We start from the raw sequence: 17964 nt of genomic DNA, 5'->3' as shown, positions 1-17964 counted from the left end.
CCGGCCTCTGGAACCTGAACTAATTCCTTCCCCCACTGCTGCAGGTCCTGAGCCCTGACACGATGTTGTGTTGCATGTTCCGCACACACCCCTCGTTACTAGAGAAGTTGCTGTTCACGTGCAGTTGTTTTTACCTTGGGTGGAGTAACCCACCTGCAGACAAATTCCAGGGGCATTGTTGCTTTCCTTACCTGTTCTAGTCTGTACTGATAGAGTACAATATGTACATGGAAACATACCTTTGATGTACTGATGTGATTAGGCTGGTTTTTGGAATTGATCATTTCAGAGTTTGTAAGTCCTATTTGGGTTTTTTGGGTTTGTTTTTTTTGTTGTTGTTTTTTCCTTTCATAGGTACAAAATGAAAGTGGAAAGATCGCTCCCCTGTCATCTGCAGTCGCAACATCGATTTCAGCGATGGCCTCTGCCCTTGCTCCGCTGTACGGGGACCTGCCTGGGAAGCCAGGGACTGAGGGAAGTGCGAGTGCTGCCACGAGGTTCCACCCTGCAGCAGAAAACTCCGACTCATCAGGAAAACGCACACACAAGTCAGAACAGTGGCAGCCCTCAATGGAAGCACTAGAAAGCAGAAGAGCATCAAAGAAACATGAAGAAGAAAGAAAGAGGTTTCTAGCACATGAAGCTAATGAAATTAAGAAGTACAGCTCCTTTGAGGAACAAACCGCACATCCTGTTCCTGAAAAAGCAGCAGACCATCATAAAGAGACAACATACAGCTTCCTGAGGAAGGGCAGCTTGGAGCTGTTTAGTTCACAAGCACTTTTTCAGCCTCAGGAACAGAAGGAAATTGATACTGGCATGCAAGGTAAATGGGAAGACAAAAAAGGCCAGTCCTTTGAAGACAAGATGGATTTGGAAAGTGTTATGAAAAGCAAGATTTGGCAAAGAGGTGTGGTAATTACTTGCTGTTGGTGTGGTCCCATTCAGCAAATGGCATTTCAAGTCTTATCAAGGCTGGTTATGTTTCCTTTTTCTAACACTGCTTAGGAGTAGAGAAATATCTGTGAAGTATTAAGTTTTACAAATAACTTTTTTTATTTTTTATTCTTTCAAATTTTCAGTCTTCAAAGACGGCTCATTTTTATTCAGATTTATTTACTTTGAAAGAAAGGGTATTATATGCTGAAGCTAAGATTTATTATTTGTTTTTTTGCCCTTGCCTCTGCCCTCCAGAATTCTGAACAAACTAAACTTGCTGCTATGGGTCAATTATCTGCCCTTAATTTTTGCCTTATTGTGCATATGTAGTTATGAATTACCTACATATGTGCATACATAACTAGGAGTGGATAATTTTCAAGTAATTAATTTTGCAAAACTAAAATTATTTTCTGTTTAATGTGGTGATGAAATAGAAACCAGGAAATTCTCAGAGCAATTACATTTTTATATGCACAGCACAATTTAAAATTAAAAAACAAACTTGCCATCTTTAAATAAAGTACTTTGGAAATAAACTGAATTTGGTCATTGTACAAGTCCTTCTATTCTGTTGAATTTAGAAGGATGTTGTATTACTTTTCTGTTTTATTGTGATGGGTGACAGGATCACAGTACCCTGTAGCACTAAAAGCATTTTTGTGTTCATCCTGTAAAGTTAATCTATTTTGAATTTAATTATCTTCATATAGGCATAGAGAGGAAGGTACAGTTCTGCCTGTATTCCTCTAAAGCAGTATCTATTCTGTCCAATTAGCCTTTGAGGACTGCAGAGGAGATGGAGACTGGAATATAATAGGAGCAGTCATATATCAGAGGGGTGTTGTGCTTACAATGTTTCAAAAAGTAAAATGAAAATCACTTATATTTCTTTAAGGATAACTGTTATGGTGCATTAATCTTTCATCAAGAGAGTTTTTTCCTGTGATTTTATTGCTGCTTGTAAAAACAAACCCAAAAGAGCCCTCAACACCCCCCTAGAAAGTAATATCTCTATTAAGCTATTAAATGTCCTAGTATGCTACTCAAGCATTAAACTGCTTTACCAAATAGTTAATTTTTTTGTTTAAATTTTGTCTGCTTCTTTTCCCTTACTCTTTGTTCTCTGTCACATTCATTTGTTTTCCTGTTGGTGTGATGGTGGGAGCAGCAGTTTGTGCCTTGTCCATATGAAGTTCAGAATTGTGTATTGAACATGATATTCTGTGGCTTCATGTGAACATCAGTCACAAATGGCTAGTCCCTGCAGCAAGTAATGCTGCACAATTAATCTCTGTGCTCTAGCTCAGCCAGAAGTTTCTCTCTGTTAGAATAGTATGTGATGTGAATGTTTAAAATACAGATTTGCTTCTTCAGTGTTAGTAATGACAAGCGTCTTTGAGAATAGAACTAATTCAGCACTTCTCTTTTGAATGGGCAGACCACGCTGAGCCTTCTTCTGAACTCACCAGCACATCAGCCATGAGGACAGTTTCACAAACAGCAGCTGCAGCATCCTGTAGACTGCAGGAGCTCTCTGAACAATTGGAAGGCAAATTTTATAAGAATTCCTCTGAGATGTTTTCCTTGGGAGAGAGCAAAGCACAAACAGCTGAGGATGTCCTTGATAATTCCAGCAAAACTATGTCAATTAAGGAAAGGTACTTAAATTTCTCTTTCTTTTTTTTAATGATCCCTATGAATATGTTTATTATATTGATGATGGTATAAAAAGAAACTTTAAAACTGTTCCTAAAAAATCTAAGTAGTAATTATTAGGCTTTATTACTACTAACAGCAGAAACATGGAGCTAATCTGCCTGACATACTTATAAAGCAGATGATGGTGAATGAGAATTACCATTAAAGACAACATAATAACCTGATTTTGAAAGAGCCACCTGAATAATCAATGGATATTTCAGAAAATTAAAGTTGTAAAATATACATGTTCTAATTACATTTATACTCATCTACTCAATATGCTTCTCCAGGTTGTGCTTTCAGTTACAACAGGTATAATGTGATTCTGGTTTATTTGAATAACCATTTCTTGTTCATCTACAGGAGTCCCTTGAATAAGCTGAGTAGAGAGAGTTATGGATTGACAGTCTGGTATTTCCCCACTACTTCAGAAGTATATGGCTGCCATTTTGACTTCTCAGAACTTACTGTAGGGATTTTAAACGGGTATTAAGTCGGACAGGTTTATAGGAGTACTAGAAATACTTTTTCCAACCCAAGATCATTCTGATCTGAAACAAAATGTGAAATCCTGCACTTGTGCAGAGAGTGGGAGTTCAGGATTGAAGTGCCAATAACTGCTGTAGTATTTGTAAAAGTTTTTCTAACTTAATTAAAACTTTTAGAGTATAAACTTAGTCCCAAACTGGTAGCAGTGCAGTGAGTAGAATTTCGCCTATCTTTACTTGAATTTTTCTGCAGTGAAAGCACAACCAATAAATGAAAATAGCTGCCTGATTAAACTTTCTCTGTGTAAAAGTGTTCCCTCAGTTACTGAGAGGAGTGTGATACTGGGCATTCTGAACCAGTTTTTTTTCTTTTAAACATGATTCCAAGGTTTGCTTCTTAAATTCATGTGTTTCTAGGAGGTATGCAAGTCATTCTTATTTACAGAGCATCCCTGCTCCCTGTCGAACCCTTTACATAAGGGGGTGCAGGGGCAGCAACAGCAGCTGTGCAGTCTTAGTGTCCCTTCTGAAGGTTGTACTTAACCTTTTTCAGTTTACTGCTGTTCTGTTTAAAGCAACTTTCATCCTCCTCTCCATCCCCCTCCTATAATTATGCCAATTGTCTTGGCAGATGAGGTTTAAGGCCAGAAACTTCTGGGTTTTAGGTGGTAAATGTTCTACCATCCCTGATACTGGTGGGGGGAAAGAGGTCAGAGGGATTGGAAGATCCAAGTTTTAGCAGCTGTTTCAGTCCTAACTTTAATGCCTTTCCACTTTAAAGTTGATCTCTTGAGGAACTGAAGCCTGTCAGTCACACAATCAGGAACCACTTCTGTTAGGACTGTGAGATTTTCTACTCAGTCCCAGAGCTAACAAAAAAAAAATACCTGCTGTCTTGTTAGGAATTTGTAAATCCTTATTCCACAAACATCTGTAAATGACTGAGCTGGTATCAAAAAGTTTTAGCCTTCCAAAATACCTCAGAAGTCTACTTCTTGTCCCAGAATTAAAAGACTACAACCAGTAAGTTTCTTTTGCTTGGCTGTAGTTGATGCCAAATATTCATAAACATCAAAGAACATTTCTGCTGAAGATTAGCTATTACACTACGATTTTTTTTTCCCTTTTACATTCACTAGCTTCATCTTCCCATCCAGTGGATTTTTCTGGCTTTGTCAGACATTCTTTCACCTTATGGAAGAACAACTTTTCCACACATGCAATAGTATTTGGGCAGGATGCATGATTGCTGGTCTGGATGAAAGTGATTTTCCACAAAGACTTGCTTCACTGAACTAATGCTACCCTTGTATAGTGAGTGTATGGTTAGTATTTTCAGAATTACCTATATTATATAGAATAATGAAAATCATTATTTTTTTAAGTAGGAAAGACACCTATGCTTTCTTCTCCTGTCTTTGTGCATTTATGGAGACCAAAGGCCACCCTGTCAGCTCCACTGTAGAAGTCAGCATGCCATGATCATCATTTAAAAAAGCTACATCTGATTAATTTCTGGTGAACCTCTTACTATCATTCTCACCTTCTCAAACCCTTTTTGATGTATGGATGCCTGAGCAGTACTTTCTTATGCAGTCTGGTCCCCACTATATTGAATTTATGCACTCTTGTAACAGTCAGCTTCCTTTCTGTAGTTATGTATCTCATATTGCCCTTCAGGATTTATGATTTATCCAAAAAGAACTGGTAAAGTGCAGCCAGGGGAGAACATGTGAAAACCAAGCCTATGTCCAGTTTATTCGAGCTCAAGGAGACATCTAGCAACTAAGTTACTAAAATATTGCCACAGAAGAAAGACATGTCATTTTGGACATTTTTTGCCAGGATTTTTGCCAAGGCCTTTCATGCAATTCTCTTTGTTTAGGCAAAACCATTGTTCAGATCTCGTTTCTGTTCCCCTTCACTATTCACTACCCAGGATTTTGCCTTCAGCTCTGAAAGCTTTTGCTTTGAGGCCACCCTGACACCTCTGGGATGAGGATCATTCTATCTTGATGTCACAGAGTCTATCTCAATAGCAGGTGAAAGAAGGATGCATAGCAAGCTGCCAAAGATCGGCAAGCACACTAAAAGCTTTTTTTTTTTCAAGAAAAGAGTAGAACTTATTTTCTTCATATTGGAAAAGGAACTTTTGAAGACAAAAGCAGTGTGTCTAAACTGTGAAATTGACTAATGAATGATTGTTCATTATTTATAAAAAGCAGAAAATTAGAGGTATGCAATGAAACTAGTAAGCAGCAGGCCTTAAACAAATCTAAGGGTTAGACCTAATATTTGCCTTATTTTCTAAGACTTTCCAAAGAATCAACTGCTCTGTAGTGCTGAGCTGGACAGCTTGCTTTTAGGGACCAATTCAATAGTTCTTGCATCTTTATTCATACAAAAGGCTGTCCTGTATTCAATTGTTGCTGAGTCAGGGCAGTCTGACTTTATTGCCACTTCCATTGTTTGAAAGAAATGCATGGCTTTAGGTTTTACACAGCAATGAAGTTTTTATTGGCATACAGAGCGTACATGTTTCTTGTAAGTGGTGATTTCATTGCTCAAAACAGACAAATGTGTGTTCTCGCTTGTAGGAGTCGGTTGTTTCATTACACATACCAGTGAAAAATGGAGGGCTGGTATGAAACCATCCTTATGGCAGAGAAGAAAACAAAATCTTCAAAGACACAGAAGTATGCTTAGAATTACAGATTTTTCTCTCCCTGATCAAGCAGGCTGTTTGGGTTTAAGGTCTATGGCAGTACCACATTACCCTTCAGTAATGTTAGTGTAAAAAAAAAACCCAAAAAATCCCAAAAAACCCACCCATACTTTTTCCCCTGCCTGCTATGCTAAGTAGCTGTAAACATTTCTAAAAACAAATCCAACTTAGACCAAAGCTGACCAATATGCCTTCCAGCTTCAATTATCACAGATCATTTCTAAGCAAAACTGACTTGAGAGAACATAGCTACTGAAGGTAATTCATTGAATGGTGGCAATTCAGTCCCATCTTGGTCTCCTCCACAGTTTCACACATGCATGGATGCACTCCAGAAGATTAGTTCTGGGCAGTGAAATCTTGTGTCCTTTCTGCAAACAATGACCATGACCTCAACTCCTTATTGTGAGTCCTTCTCACCCCTACTCATCCCGTGCTGTGAGGTATGAAGCAACCAGGCAATGTGAAGCCTGCCAGCACTGCCTGCCTGGGCAGGAAGAGAGGAAATAACTGCTTTCTTGAGTACTAACATTCTTACTGCCATTGTATTCTGTAGATTTACTGTTTTCTGCATTCTTAGTTTTTCTCAAGTTTTCCTTAAGTTTCCTTAGTTTTTCCTTGGGCCCAGTTGATGATCCCCAAATAGGTCAGTAGCATGGTTGCACCCTCTGGATTTTTGCAGGATGCAGCAGAAACTTGGCTTCTGGCTAGACTTCTTTGGTTCTACCCTTTCCTTCTCCCCAGAGTTTCCAGATGAGATTTGCTGTGAGGGTAACAGTAGTCACATCTCTGAAAAAGAATTTCCATATCTTGTGGTCAGAATAGGTTTAACTACTGAACCTGTTAAAATATTAATAGGGTTAAGGGTTTTGTATAATTCTTACTGAAATGCTGTAGATGTGAGAAAGGTATGTTGTAAGACTTAATTATACTTCAATCAGTGCAACTGTTTGCAGAAGTGCTGCAGATACACATTTAATGCATTACTTAGAATGATTTCTGAAAGGTAGAAAATTCATATAAATGTTAATTTCTGAGGAAAGTAAACTGAAGATCATCATGCCTGTATAGACCTCATATTCCTGACTTCCTCCATCCTCAAAAGTAGGCACCTTGGGGTTTGTATGGACAAATATAATTCTAGCAAGACTAATCTACATGTTGTCCCCACTGCAGCCAGTCAGCCCTTTGTACTATATTCAAAATTTTGCTTAAGATTAGGAAACAACGCTTTGAAAAGATGGCACTTACTGAGATCAATTGTAGTAAACATTTTAAATATAAGACTTCCTTTAAACAAGTTGAATCCTGTTGATAGGTTTCACAGCTGTAGGGTAGTTAGCACCAAGATATTAATGCATTGGTGCTGCTGATTTGTGTCACAGCAATGCCTGGGCTAAGCAAGGACATGCAGAGTAATCCCTGGGAGTCTGATAAGTAACCTCAGCCCCTGGAGTTTCAATGGAAGCAGTAACTGCAGAGTTGTTCTTTGATGTGCCTGATGAGACCTAATTGGTGTGTGCCTGCTGAACAGACACCTTTCTTCTTAGGCTTTAAAGAAATAAAGTATATTTTAATGAGTACAATGAAGACCAAAGGTAGGATACATATTCTTAACTTTGGAATCTACAGGATAAGTATCCATAGCCAAGCTACTCATTTGCTGGGCCTTAGTTACAGAATGGAGGGGGGAAAAGCAGTTATTAATCTGACCTTTTAGTATGTCTACTTTAGGACAATCTGTGTTGTCCCTTGGTCTCCCTTGACTATATTGGCAATTTCCACTGATGATACAAATTAACTGGAGTGTCTGTCTCAGGTCTAGATGTCTCTGTTTCGACAGATTATTGCCATTCAACATACAGTATAAAGCTTGGTGTTTGTTTTTGAGTTTTGTATATGTGTATGAAATGTAAATAACTTAGTTAATGCTAGAAAACCTAATTTCAAATTATCTTGAATGCAGATTTCGAGGACAGGGGGAGTACAGTGTTTAAAAAGCTGCCTGTTTGCATGCTTTTCCTTGTAGGTTGGCATTGCTGAAGAAGAGTGGTGAAGAAGATTGGAAGAGCAGGCTCAGCAAAAAGCAGGAGTTTGCAAAAGTGCCTGTCACTGACCGTAGTGCACAGATGCAAGAAGTTGAGCAGCTGTTGAAGAAGGTAACTCTCTCCCTGTTTGGAAAAAATGTCTTGCTTGAAATACTTTTGTTTTTTGAAGCTGCATCCAACTAGACATGCATACCTAATATTAGCTGCTTGCTCTTGCTACTCTTCTTATTGTCAGGCTTGTTTAAAAAACAATTCTCCCAACGTGAGAGATTGTTTAATGAGAATGTCTTCAGTGTCCTGGGATATGTAATACTGGTTATAGTGTCTTCACATCAGGAGATAATGTACTAATCAGTGGGTCTGTAAGGCTTCTGCAGCATGTCCAGGTATTTAATCCTGCTCCTCTTCTCTCTCCCCCTTCCACACCCCACCACTGAAATTGCCTTAATACGTAGTTCAGATGTTTTATTATGTATGGGTGAGTTTGTAAAAATGTCACAATCCTAACACTGTGTTATCTCTGTGCATACACTGTGTTTTTGACCAGTAATTCTGAATCCTAGAGTCACTGAGGCAATGCAGGTATTAGAGCATTCACGAGCCATTTGACTTTTGGTTATCTCACATGATCTTTGCTGTTTGTGAATAGCCAGAACTGGCAGGACCAAGATTTTATCTGTCTTACAACAGATAGGGATATGTGTAGAATAGAGAGGGAGATGTGTAGAAAGGTTTAGAGGAAAGGGAGATCCACATTGTTAGCACATTCTGATTATGTCTATACATGAGTAAGTTAGGTTACACATCAAGAGTGGATCTGTAAATCTGAATAATTACCACTGAGAACCTGCTAACTGTTCCATACTTGCTTGTTTTGGTTCAGTGAAATTTTGTTTCAGACTAAATTTAGCTTGCTGACTGCCTTTAGCAGCAGTGCTGTTACATGGACATCTTGGAGTGCACTTCAGGGCTTGGTTTCATGCAAAAGTCTATGCATTCTGCAGTGTGAACTGAAGTGCAGAAAGTTAGGATGACAGGGAGATTTGCTTCAAAATGGATTGTCTCCTGGCTCAAAGTACAGGACCAATGTAGACTTGTTTCTCTTCTCAGTCAGATGAAATAGGCAGTTTCAAAAGCCTTTAATTTCTGAAGGAGTACTTCACAGAGGACAGGTGAAAATAAAATGTGTGCTACAAAATTTACTAATGGGGGCGGTAATCTTTGGATCCAGTTATTTAGTTGTGAAAATGCTGCTTCTACTAAATAGTATAGGCAAACAGTAACAAAAAGTCTCCTGTTCCATCAGTGCATTATGAGTAAGGACACAGTTTGTCATTATTGAGGATAAATATGTGCCTGAACATGTGAGTCATCAATTGTGGTAACTGGACAGAAGAGAATAAAGCTGATTTTTATAGTTTGGTTTATGGGGTTTGTTTTGGTTTTGCCCTGTAGACTTGTTCAGAAATCCAGCTGCTAGTTTGAAAGATATCCTAAAGCAAAAATAGTTCCAGGGGGGAAAGCAAAATTGCGGTCACATTTTTAACAGGCTAGTCTCCAAAATGACAACTGTTGAGATCAGATAACAAATATACTCCAGCTAAAGACAATGGGGTTGAGAAAAAGCTTTAAACAGCTGCCAAGATTTAAGCAGAGACAAACCCTTTGTTCTCATTTCTCACCCCTCAGCACCCATATCCTCCCTGCTGTGTTGCCATGTGCAGCAACTTCATTCAGCAAGCACAAGTCGGGCTTTTAAAGCAAGTAAGGGAGCATGAAGTGCTTGAGGGATACAAGCTTTGAAGTGACAGTGCTAGCAGGGGAAGTTTCCATGACACTAGGTCACCCACTCTGATAGTTCATATTAGCTCTTGGCTATTTAGAGCCTAAATCAAAGGATTTTCATGTCTGCCCATGGATGAAAACATGGGCGTCTAACATACACAATTCCATGAACTGTATTGATGGTTGGGATGCTGATTCATTATGTGATACATGAGAAATATGTAAACCTTTTCTAAGGTGACCACACCACTTACAGAACCCCATGTCAGCTGTCCTTAAATCTAGAAATACTGGTGTTGGTAAATAATCAGTGTGATGGCTGTTACCCTTTGAGGACCATAAAGCACTGTGCTGTTGAAGTCTGTTTGTAGAACTTTGAAACTCTGGTGTACTTGAGAATCTAAAGTGTTTTCTGCTGCTGTATTACAGTAAAAATGCAGGAATTTTATTGATTAAAGTATTTTGAGCTAGTTAGACAATTTCCACACATGGCAGTCATGCACAACAGCAAGGGTATGTAAACTTCTGTCATGCCCTGCTGGTTCAAAAGAATGCCTGATGTTTTCAGTTGTAATATGGTGATCCTATTGATGTAGTCAGACAACTTTTTAGGGTTTTTTTGTGTGTCTGTGTGTCTCTTTGTCTTAAAAAGTTACCTAAATTGTTCTGGAGATTTGATTATTGGAGCATAATTGTGGAAATTAGAAGTTATTTGAGTACATTTAGATTTCATATAAACAAAATTGGAAATACTCATACTCTTAACAAAATAGCTACATTAAATAGTGCTGTCTGATCACTTCTAGTCAAAATGTTTCTGTGTGGTGTCTACATGGTGAGTTATTTATCCAAATATGTTATACTCATTTGTATGTAGACTAAACTGTAGAAAAACACTATAAAATTCATGGAAAAGCTGACAGAGCAACCTCAAACAGGATAAAAAAAAAAGAGAAAAAAAAAATAGACTAAAGAATTAACTGAAGCAGATACAGATGAGGGGGGAAGTTGAGATTTACTTGGAGGTCCAGCATCTGTTTTGATGATTGCTACACACTGGAGGAAAATATTTTGGAAGCTGTGAGACTTCTTAAGTTATTTATATATATGGTAAAGCATATTTGGACAATTCAAAGAATAGCTCTAACATCAGGGGAAGAATTATACAGTGATGAATGTCTTACCGGAAAAAAAAAAAATCTCTTTTATTTGGGAAAAGTATTTTGGATTTAGTATCTTTGCTTTCATCATCTTGGGCTGGATGGAACACTTGCAGTTTGTTGGATTTCTTCATGAGTAGAAAAATTAATTAGCTTCAAAATTTTTCAATAATATCAAAATAGGAAAACTTACAGGAATAAAATTTCTGTTTTATAGTGAACCATTTTTTAACAGTCCCTGATTAATGTGATTACCAGCTGCATTGCAGTTGCATTAAAGCAGTTACTGACATTTGAAACATTTAATTCTTACATTACGTTTAAATTGCAGCTCAGCACTGGTGTTAGAGGCTAGGGCTGAACAGTCATTTCAAAATTACTCATAGATGATGTATATAAAAATCTTAGAGAGGGTAAGCCCTTGAAAAGTGACTTTTAGGCAAAATATTAGTCTTTTGCTGTGGTAACAGTTTTATCCATTTCATATATGGCATCCCAAGTGCTTGTATCACATTCTCATTAAAGCTGAAACTAATTATTAGGCTTTATTTTGAACCACTCTAATAAGCTGCATTTATGCATCCTCTGTGTCATGTTCCACATTTGCTTTAACCTACAGTAAGGGAGAAGAATTAAAGCTGATAAAGCCATGTCTAATCAGCTTTGGGTAAACCCAGCTCTGGGGCAGGGTTTATTTGTAGGCTGTGTTTAGAATGGTGAACTCACCTTCACTGAGTATTCTGGACTTAGCAAATCCTTCCAGATGGCTTTTGAGTCTCCCAGTTTCAGCAAGCATTCTTTCATTTCGTCCAGAAAATAGATTACTTGCTGTTTAGCAGGGTCTGATTAAACTTGCAGCAGAATTATTCACATTGTGGTTGAACATGGTTCATCAATTTAATGGTGCATGAAAACAGAGACATATAAAAATTATCAGCATACAAAAAGTGTATCTTCCAGCTGTGCTGTTTTGTTCTGTATTGGGTTGTAGTGATATTGTTACAATTTGGATAATTCCTGCATGGAATGGCTTTGGTAAACATACTGTTGTATTATGACAAGATTTTTGATCTCTGATTTCCAGCAAGGAAAACATTTCTAGAAGATCAAAAGATACAGTAAGAAATAAGGGAAAGAGGAGTTATTGCTCCCCCATTTCCATTTCTGGTAGTCCAGTTCTTCTCTAATTCCTTTGCTCTGCTTCTGTCCTTGTCATAGGAACCTGTATATGCTTCTACTTACTCTCCTGTTATACCTGCTCTCCATAAATTTCATCCTTTTCTACCTATTAATCAGGTGAGCAAAAGTCTGCACAATTTAAATGCTCAACAATTTCAAGTAAGCACATTTTAACAGCGTTTTTTAATGTAAGAAATTAACAATCCTCTTAACTGATTAACCTACTCAGTAAATGTAGCTTTAAAGAAACGTAATGTTGTGCCACTATGCTGTGTACTCTTCTTCACTATACATTCTTTACTACTATTTCTCTTATGTTTTTTTTCTAAAAATTCTGTATCTTTACAGAATTTATTTATCTTACCTTTTTTCTGTATCTAAAAATTCTGTGCTTTAGACTGTATAGGTGAGAAAGTAAAGGAAGTAAACTTTATTGCATTCATTATAATACTGAAAACTTGTAAATTGCTAAAAAAGGTGTATAAAAGGAGTAGTATGTAACTACTGAGTATTTATTTTAGGATAAAATGCTGTGTACCCTGACCTCCCTGTAAATAATGTGCATGAACAATGTAAGACATAATATCATCTAATTTACTGACTGTAAAAAAACTGCTTTTGTTCAGAGGTGACTTTCCCATGGTGCTTTTCCATAGTCCCTGTGTAAAGGATTTTAGCTTTGGCACATCCTGCTTCTGTTCTCTGATTATCCCATCTTCCTGCTTCTCTCTCTTTCTTCCTTTAAGGTCTGTAGTACTAGTTTGAAAGAATCAAGCTCTCTGATTTCTGATGACCGTCATCCTTGGAGATGGAAGGTGAAATGCTATATAAACTTTCTATTTAATCTTTGGAGGGAGGAATGAGACAGAAAATTACACTCAGACCGATGGTGCACGTTCCTCAAGCAACTTGTGTCTTTAGAGTTAACTTTGTATTTGCTTGGGAATAATGTGTTTTTCTTGATGCTGTTCCAGTGAAAGTTAGAGAAGCTTCATGTGAAGTGTTCCTCAACATCATGCCTGTACCTCTGCAATTCCATCATAGACCATTTGAAAAATTAATAGATAATGAGAAATATAAACTTTCTACAGCCAGAACAACGTAACAAAATTGTCTTTGAGCAGTGGGATAGTAGACCTTGATAGGTAAAACATGCAAAGGCAGAAGTGGGCAAAGAAACAAGCTGCAGAAAACCACAAGAAAACAAGGATAGCTGACTGGAAGGTCTCAATAAATCCATGCAAATCAAATTCTGCTGTATTACATCTCCTTGTCCCTTGCCTCCCAGCTCACTCTTGTGGTTCCTGTGCTACAAGGAATCCATTGGGTTCTTCATTCCCACAGTCTGTGCTGCATTCTGGGAGCTTTCTGACCACCATGGGTAATGGCAGTGAATTCAAGGAGCAGACATTCATTGCTGGGTTGAGGATGATGATTAAGGAAGAGGCTACAGGATATATTATAAACAGATGACTGATATTTATCATTTCCACATTCACTTCCATAGCTGGTTTTGAATATGAACTTTTACTATGAGAGTTTTTAATTAAACATTAAATTTTGGACTGAATTAATTTTTAGTAACTGAAATGTGTTAGTGTTACCTCTGTCCTGTAAGTTCTGGATTTAATACAGCTTATTTACTTCAGATCACCTATTAATTTTGTTGTGATAGAGTTCACCAGCTTTATGTATCTAGAAGATAACAATATAGTTTAATTTAATAATAACCCTCCAGTAATGACAGTAAGTCCTTTAATGAGCTGTTCATTCCATCTGTCTTAAAAGGAAGACAGTAAAAAAGGTGTTCATCATTCCATTGACAATGGTAAGCTACATCCTGCTCTTTCTATTAGCAGGCTGCTTCCTTCTAGCACAGTGTCAAGGTACATGCAAACTTCTTTAGGGTTTTTTTTTCCTGGCACAGTTAACCACTTTGTTATTTGTACCAAACATGAGGTGAGTGTGTTCTGTTTTCCTCAAACCACTTTTGAACAGAAAGGCATACGTTTGCACTGGAGTTTTCTCTCCATGTTCTCTTATAACAAGGCCCATATAAAGTTGCAGAGGAAAATAACACAAAGACTTTTTATAATCCTTGAAAAACTGCTGGATTCTCCTTAGGCTTTTTTTGTCTTAGGAGCTTAAACTAGAGAAGTGACTTGTATTAAAAAACAAGTAGATAGTTTTTTAATCCTTCTTTTATATAATTTATAGTATTGGTTTTAAATAGAACCCTCTTCGGAAAAACAAATTTTTTTGTGTTCATTCTTGGTTTGGACTCCCTCAGGTAGGAGCAGCCTTGCTCTTCCACATAGAAAAGCATAAGTTATCTTATTTCTTGTATTAAAAGAAACCAAAACCAACAAAACAAAACAGCACACCAGCATGCTAACAGACCACCCTTTCTCAGTTTCTTGTGACCTAAAGGGGACACTGCTTGGACTGCAAAATTCTAGGGTATAAGATGGAGCATTGCCTAGATGTAGCCCCTTCCTTAACACGAGCAGGGGAGTGCCTGCCATACCCTCAAGAAATGTGTTGCAGTGCTAAAAAAGACCAGTATCACCATCCAACCTAGCCAAGCAGTGGGAGAAAGTAATCCCTGTTTTTGACTGTTCTTGTGTTGAGTCTATAAATCCTTCCCAGACTAAAAACAGGATCTTTTAGAAAAACACACAGCCTTAATTCTAAACCGTCAGCACACGGAAAATTCTCAACAATTTTAAGTAATTTTTCATATGTTATTATTCTTGCTATGTAAAATGTAACTCTTACCTCTTTCTTCAGTGAAAATACTTATCTGATATAATCTGAGGTAGATTTTTTTTAAAATATTTCGACCATTTCCTGAAACCTTTCAAAATTTTCCCCATCCTGGGTAAAAGCATGGAGCCTGGAAATGGATGAGTTACTCCAGTACAGATTATCTGTTCAGAAAACTTTCCATGGGAGTTTTTGTCTCTCTTCTTTTTCTGTCTTCCTAGTTGGCTGGGTTGGGGTTTTTTCCCTTTTCAAATAACATTTCCCATAAAAGCCTGGTTTACCAGACTTCTCTGATATCCTTTTCCAACCATCTATGTGATTATCTCTTCTTTATCTTCATCATTCTTCTGTATGTTGGTGCCATCATGAGGGTCTGCTCAGAAGATTAGACTACATCCTTTGCTTTTCATGTTCATGAAAACATTTTGATCAAATTTGGGATGAATCAGATCACTGCATGGCTCTTTCCTGTTTAGAAATAATTTTTCAGTCAGTTAACCAGTTTACAGCCTCTGTAAGCTGTTCTGATATTTTTATATTGCTCAAAAAAATCTGCCTCAGAATGTCATCTGTGATTAACTCTAATATATTAAAGAAATCAGAGATAACTGTGTTAATATATTTAATCATACTTGAGCTCATCAAACTTACCATTTTGATTAAACCTGTTTTCCATAATGTGGAATGGCATTAATTATGTGCCGGTGATTTGATTCTTCATTGATTGTCTTTGCAGCAGTCTTTCCATGGGTGTTTGGAAAAACCCACAGCTTGTGTGACCTGTTCCTACATGCTTCAGTTTTACTTCCAAATGTTGTCCACATTTGAGCTTTTCTACTATTTATTTTCCCATTTTCAAAGGCTTTGTTAAAATTCATTCTTGTGTTTTGGGACATCTCCTTTTCCAGCTATTTTGTCTAAGATGTCAATGAACACATCCATCTATTGTACACAATAAATTACAATATTTCATTGAAATCAACCACCTTTTTAATGAAAAAAATTGCATTGGAGCTGTTTTATTCATAAGTTTTTACATATTATTTTTATTTTTTTATATACTAATTTTTGGTTTGACATTTTTACAATTGCAAATTTGAGGTTCTTCTTTCATATCATAATTTGGGTTTTATAACTTAGAAATAAAATTTGGACTTAAAAGCTTCTTGAGTTTTAGCTTCCTTAACATGTTTTCTCCCAACTAGAATGTGCTGTGACCAGTTAATTCCTCTAGAAATGCTTCATGTGGCAATTCTGAAAGCTTTCTAAACTGTTCCCAACTAGCAGGTGGATTTTTTCTGAAATTTTTTTGACAGTTGCATTGGCTCTTATTAGCTTTCTAGCTATAGAAAATTATTATTTATTTAATTGTGGCATATACTTCTGGTTTTAAGCAGAACTGTTAAAGGAAATTAAGTTGTTTGGGAATTGCTTGGTGTCTATTTAGTTTATAATATTTTAGTTCATTTCTTCATTAGTAGATTAAGATAGAATTCTTCATGCATTAGGAAGAGATCTTGTATGGAATTACTCCAAATTGTGTAACATATGCACCCAGTCTGATTTTATTAATTTATTTTATTTTTTATTTTTATTTTTTTTGGTGAGGAACTCCAAAGATGTTTTGCCCAATGTAACAGCTTGAAATCTTTATTTCTTCTGTCCAACAGCTGTTTTCTTTTATCCTTTGACACAGCTCCAGAATTACTGACAATCTTTCTGGCAATTCATGTCTATAGTGATTAACACACATACTTTCTAGGTCTGCATCTTCAGAATTTTCAGTAGCTCTGTAGATTTTGAAGTTTCAGGTATTTCCTGGAGACAAGATCCAGAATTAAGACTCCTGTAAGATTAAAAACCCAAAACTAAATCCATATGATTTTACTTCGTTCTGCTTCTCCCTCACTTCCCTTGTAATTGAAGTCAGCATCCTTACTAAGTTAAAAATATTTGTTTTGTGTATTAAATTTTACTTGTGGCTTCATTAGGTATTTATTAATTTGCTGCCCAGGTCTCGGTTAATATATTGCTGCTGGTTTTTTCTACCAACTTTTCTTCCCAGAGGTGGCTGTGCTGACACTGGAATGGGTAGAGATTGGAAGAAAGGAAAGATACTTCTTCAGTGTTTTTCTTTAAAACATTCAGAGGCTTTGACAGATGAGGAAATTACACTGGATAGACTTATATGTTGTTTGAACATTTCAGAGTTCTAGGGAAAAATCAGAGTTTTTAATCTTGATTATCATGGTTTGCAGTCATACTGTCTGGCTGTCCAACTCTCTTGCCTGATAAATTGATACAAAGTGTTAGTGCAGAGGGCTGCAGAAATATATGGAGCCAGAGGGAAGTAGTGGAGGGCTTTCATGGTCCTAATCCTTGTACAAACCATCACTTGCCTTGTCTTCATTCTTCTGGCTGATGTCTACTAATCCTGGTAAATGCTGAAAGCTACAAAGTCTCTATATTAGAGTGTCCCCATCAGTCACAATAGTTTTTATATAAAATGACTTATTTATTTAGTCTGATTGGTTTTTAAGAAAATAAAAAATAAGGATATCTTCTTTGTATCTTGAAAGGAGAAAAATGTTTGTGTTCACAAGTTTGTGCATACGTTTGCGTTTCCCTTCTGTGGTTCTCTGAGCTAGAGCAGTATTAAAGCTTGAGATTTTCATTTGTTTTTTCAATTCCAGCAGCTAGGTTGTGAAGCAAAATGATGAATAGCATCAACTTGGAAGTAATTCTAGAGCTGACAGTCCCATGCATTAAAAATGCTTCTGTGTTTGATTACTATGCAGTGTAATCTCTGAAATATAGATAGTTTTAAAAGATAAGTATATTACAGTAATAGTCCTTTGGCCTGAAACTAGCTACAGCAGAGTATGTAAATTTGGTTTCTTTCCTACTTAAAGTACCATCATCAGTCCTTCTGTGTGAGAAGGGCACTGAGTGCACCTTCTGCTTCTAATCACTCAGCTGTTGGCTGCCAACCTCTAAAGCAGGAAAGGAAAGCTAACGGTGACGTAGGGAAAAAAAAAGAGGGAGTGGTAGAGACAATCACAGTCCTTGGAGAAATATTTAGTAGAGCTAGCTGACTTAAGAACTAGAGTGGAAACCTCTGGAGAGACTGCTAATCCTGCCTGGAGAACTGAGTTATTGTAAGAGACTAA

General features: G+C 37.0%; 1 protein-coding gene across 18 annotated transcripts in view; it reads left to right on the top strand.

Annotated features, from left to right (window-relative positions):
• The window catches only part of SVIL (supervillin), a 106155-nt gene that overhangs the window by 68337 nt on the left and 19854 nt on the right, over nt 1–17964 (top strand). For 13 of the 18 annotated variants that reach the window (XR_004495491.1, XM_015618529.2, XM_015618517.2 and 10 more), the window contains 5 exons: nt 355–910; nt 2381–2600; nt 7886–8015; nt 12068–12145; nt 12775–12843. Coding sequence is in view for 17 of the 18 variants with exons in the window: in XM_015618529.2 (XP_015474015.1) it covers nt 355–910; nt 2381–2600; nt 7886–8015; nt 12068–12145; nt 12775–12843 (1053 nt within the window). In the remaining variant the exon portion in view is untranslated. The remainder of the gene's footprint in view (nt 1–354; nt 911–2380; nt 2601–7885; nt 8016–12067; nt 12146–12774; nt 12844–17964) is intronic. The other 5 variants (XM_033511318.1, XM_015618527.3, XM_015618535.3 and 2 more) reach the window with 3 other exon arrangements.

This window comes from Parus major, chromosome 2 (genome assembly GCF_001522545.3).
Source record: "Parus major isolate Abel chromosome 2, Parus_major1.1, whole genome shotgun sequence".
Classification (NCBI taxonomy): Eukaryota; Metazoa; Chordata; class Aves; order Passeriformes; family Paridae; genus Parus; species Parus major.
Note: the sequence above shows the minus strand (reverse complement) of the source record. Positions and strands in the feature narration are given on the sequence as shown.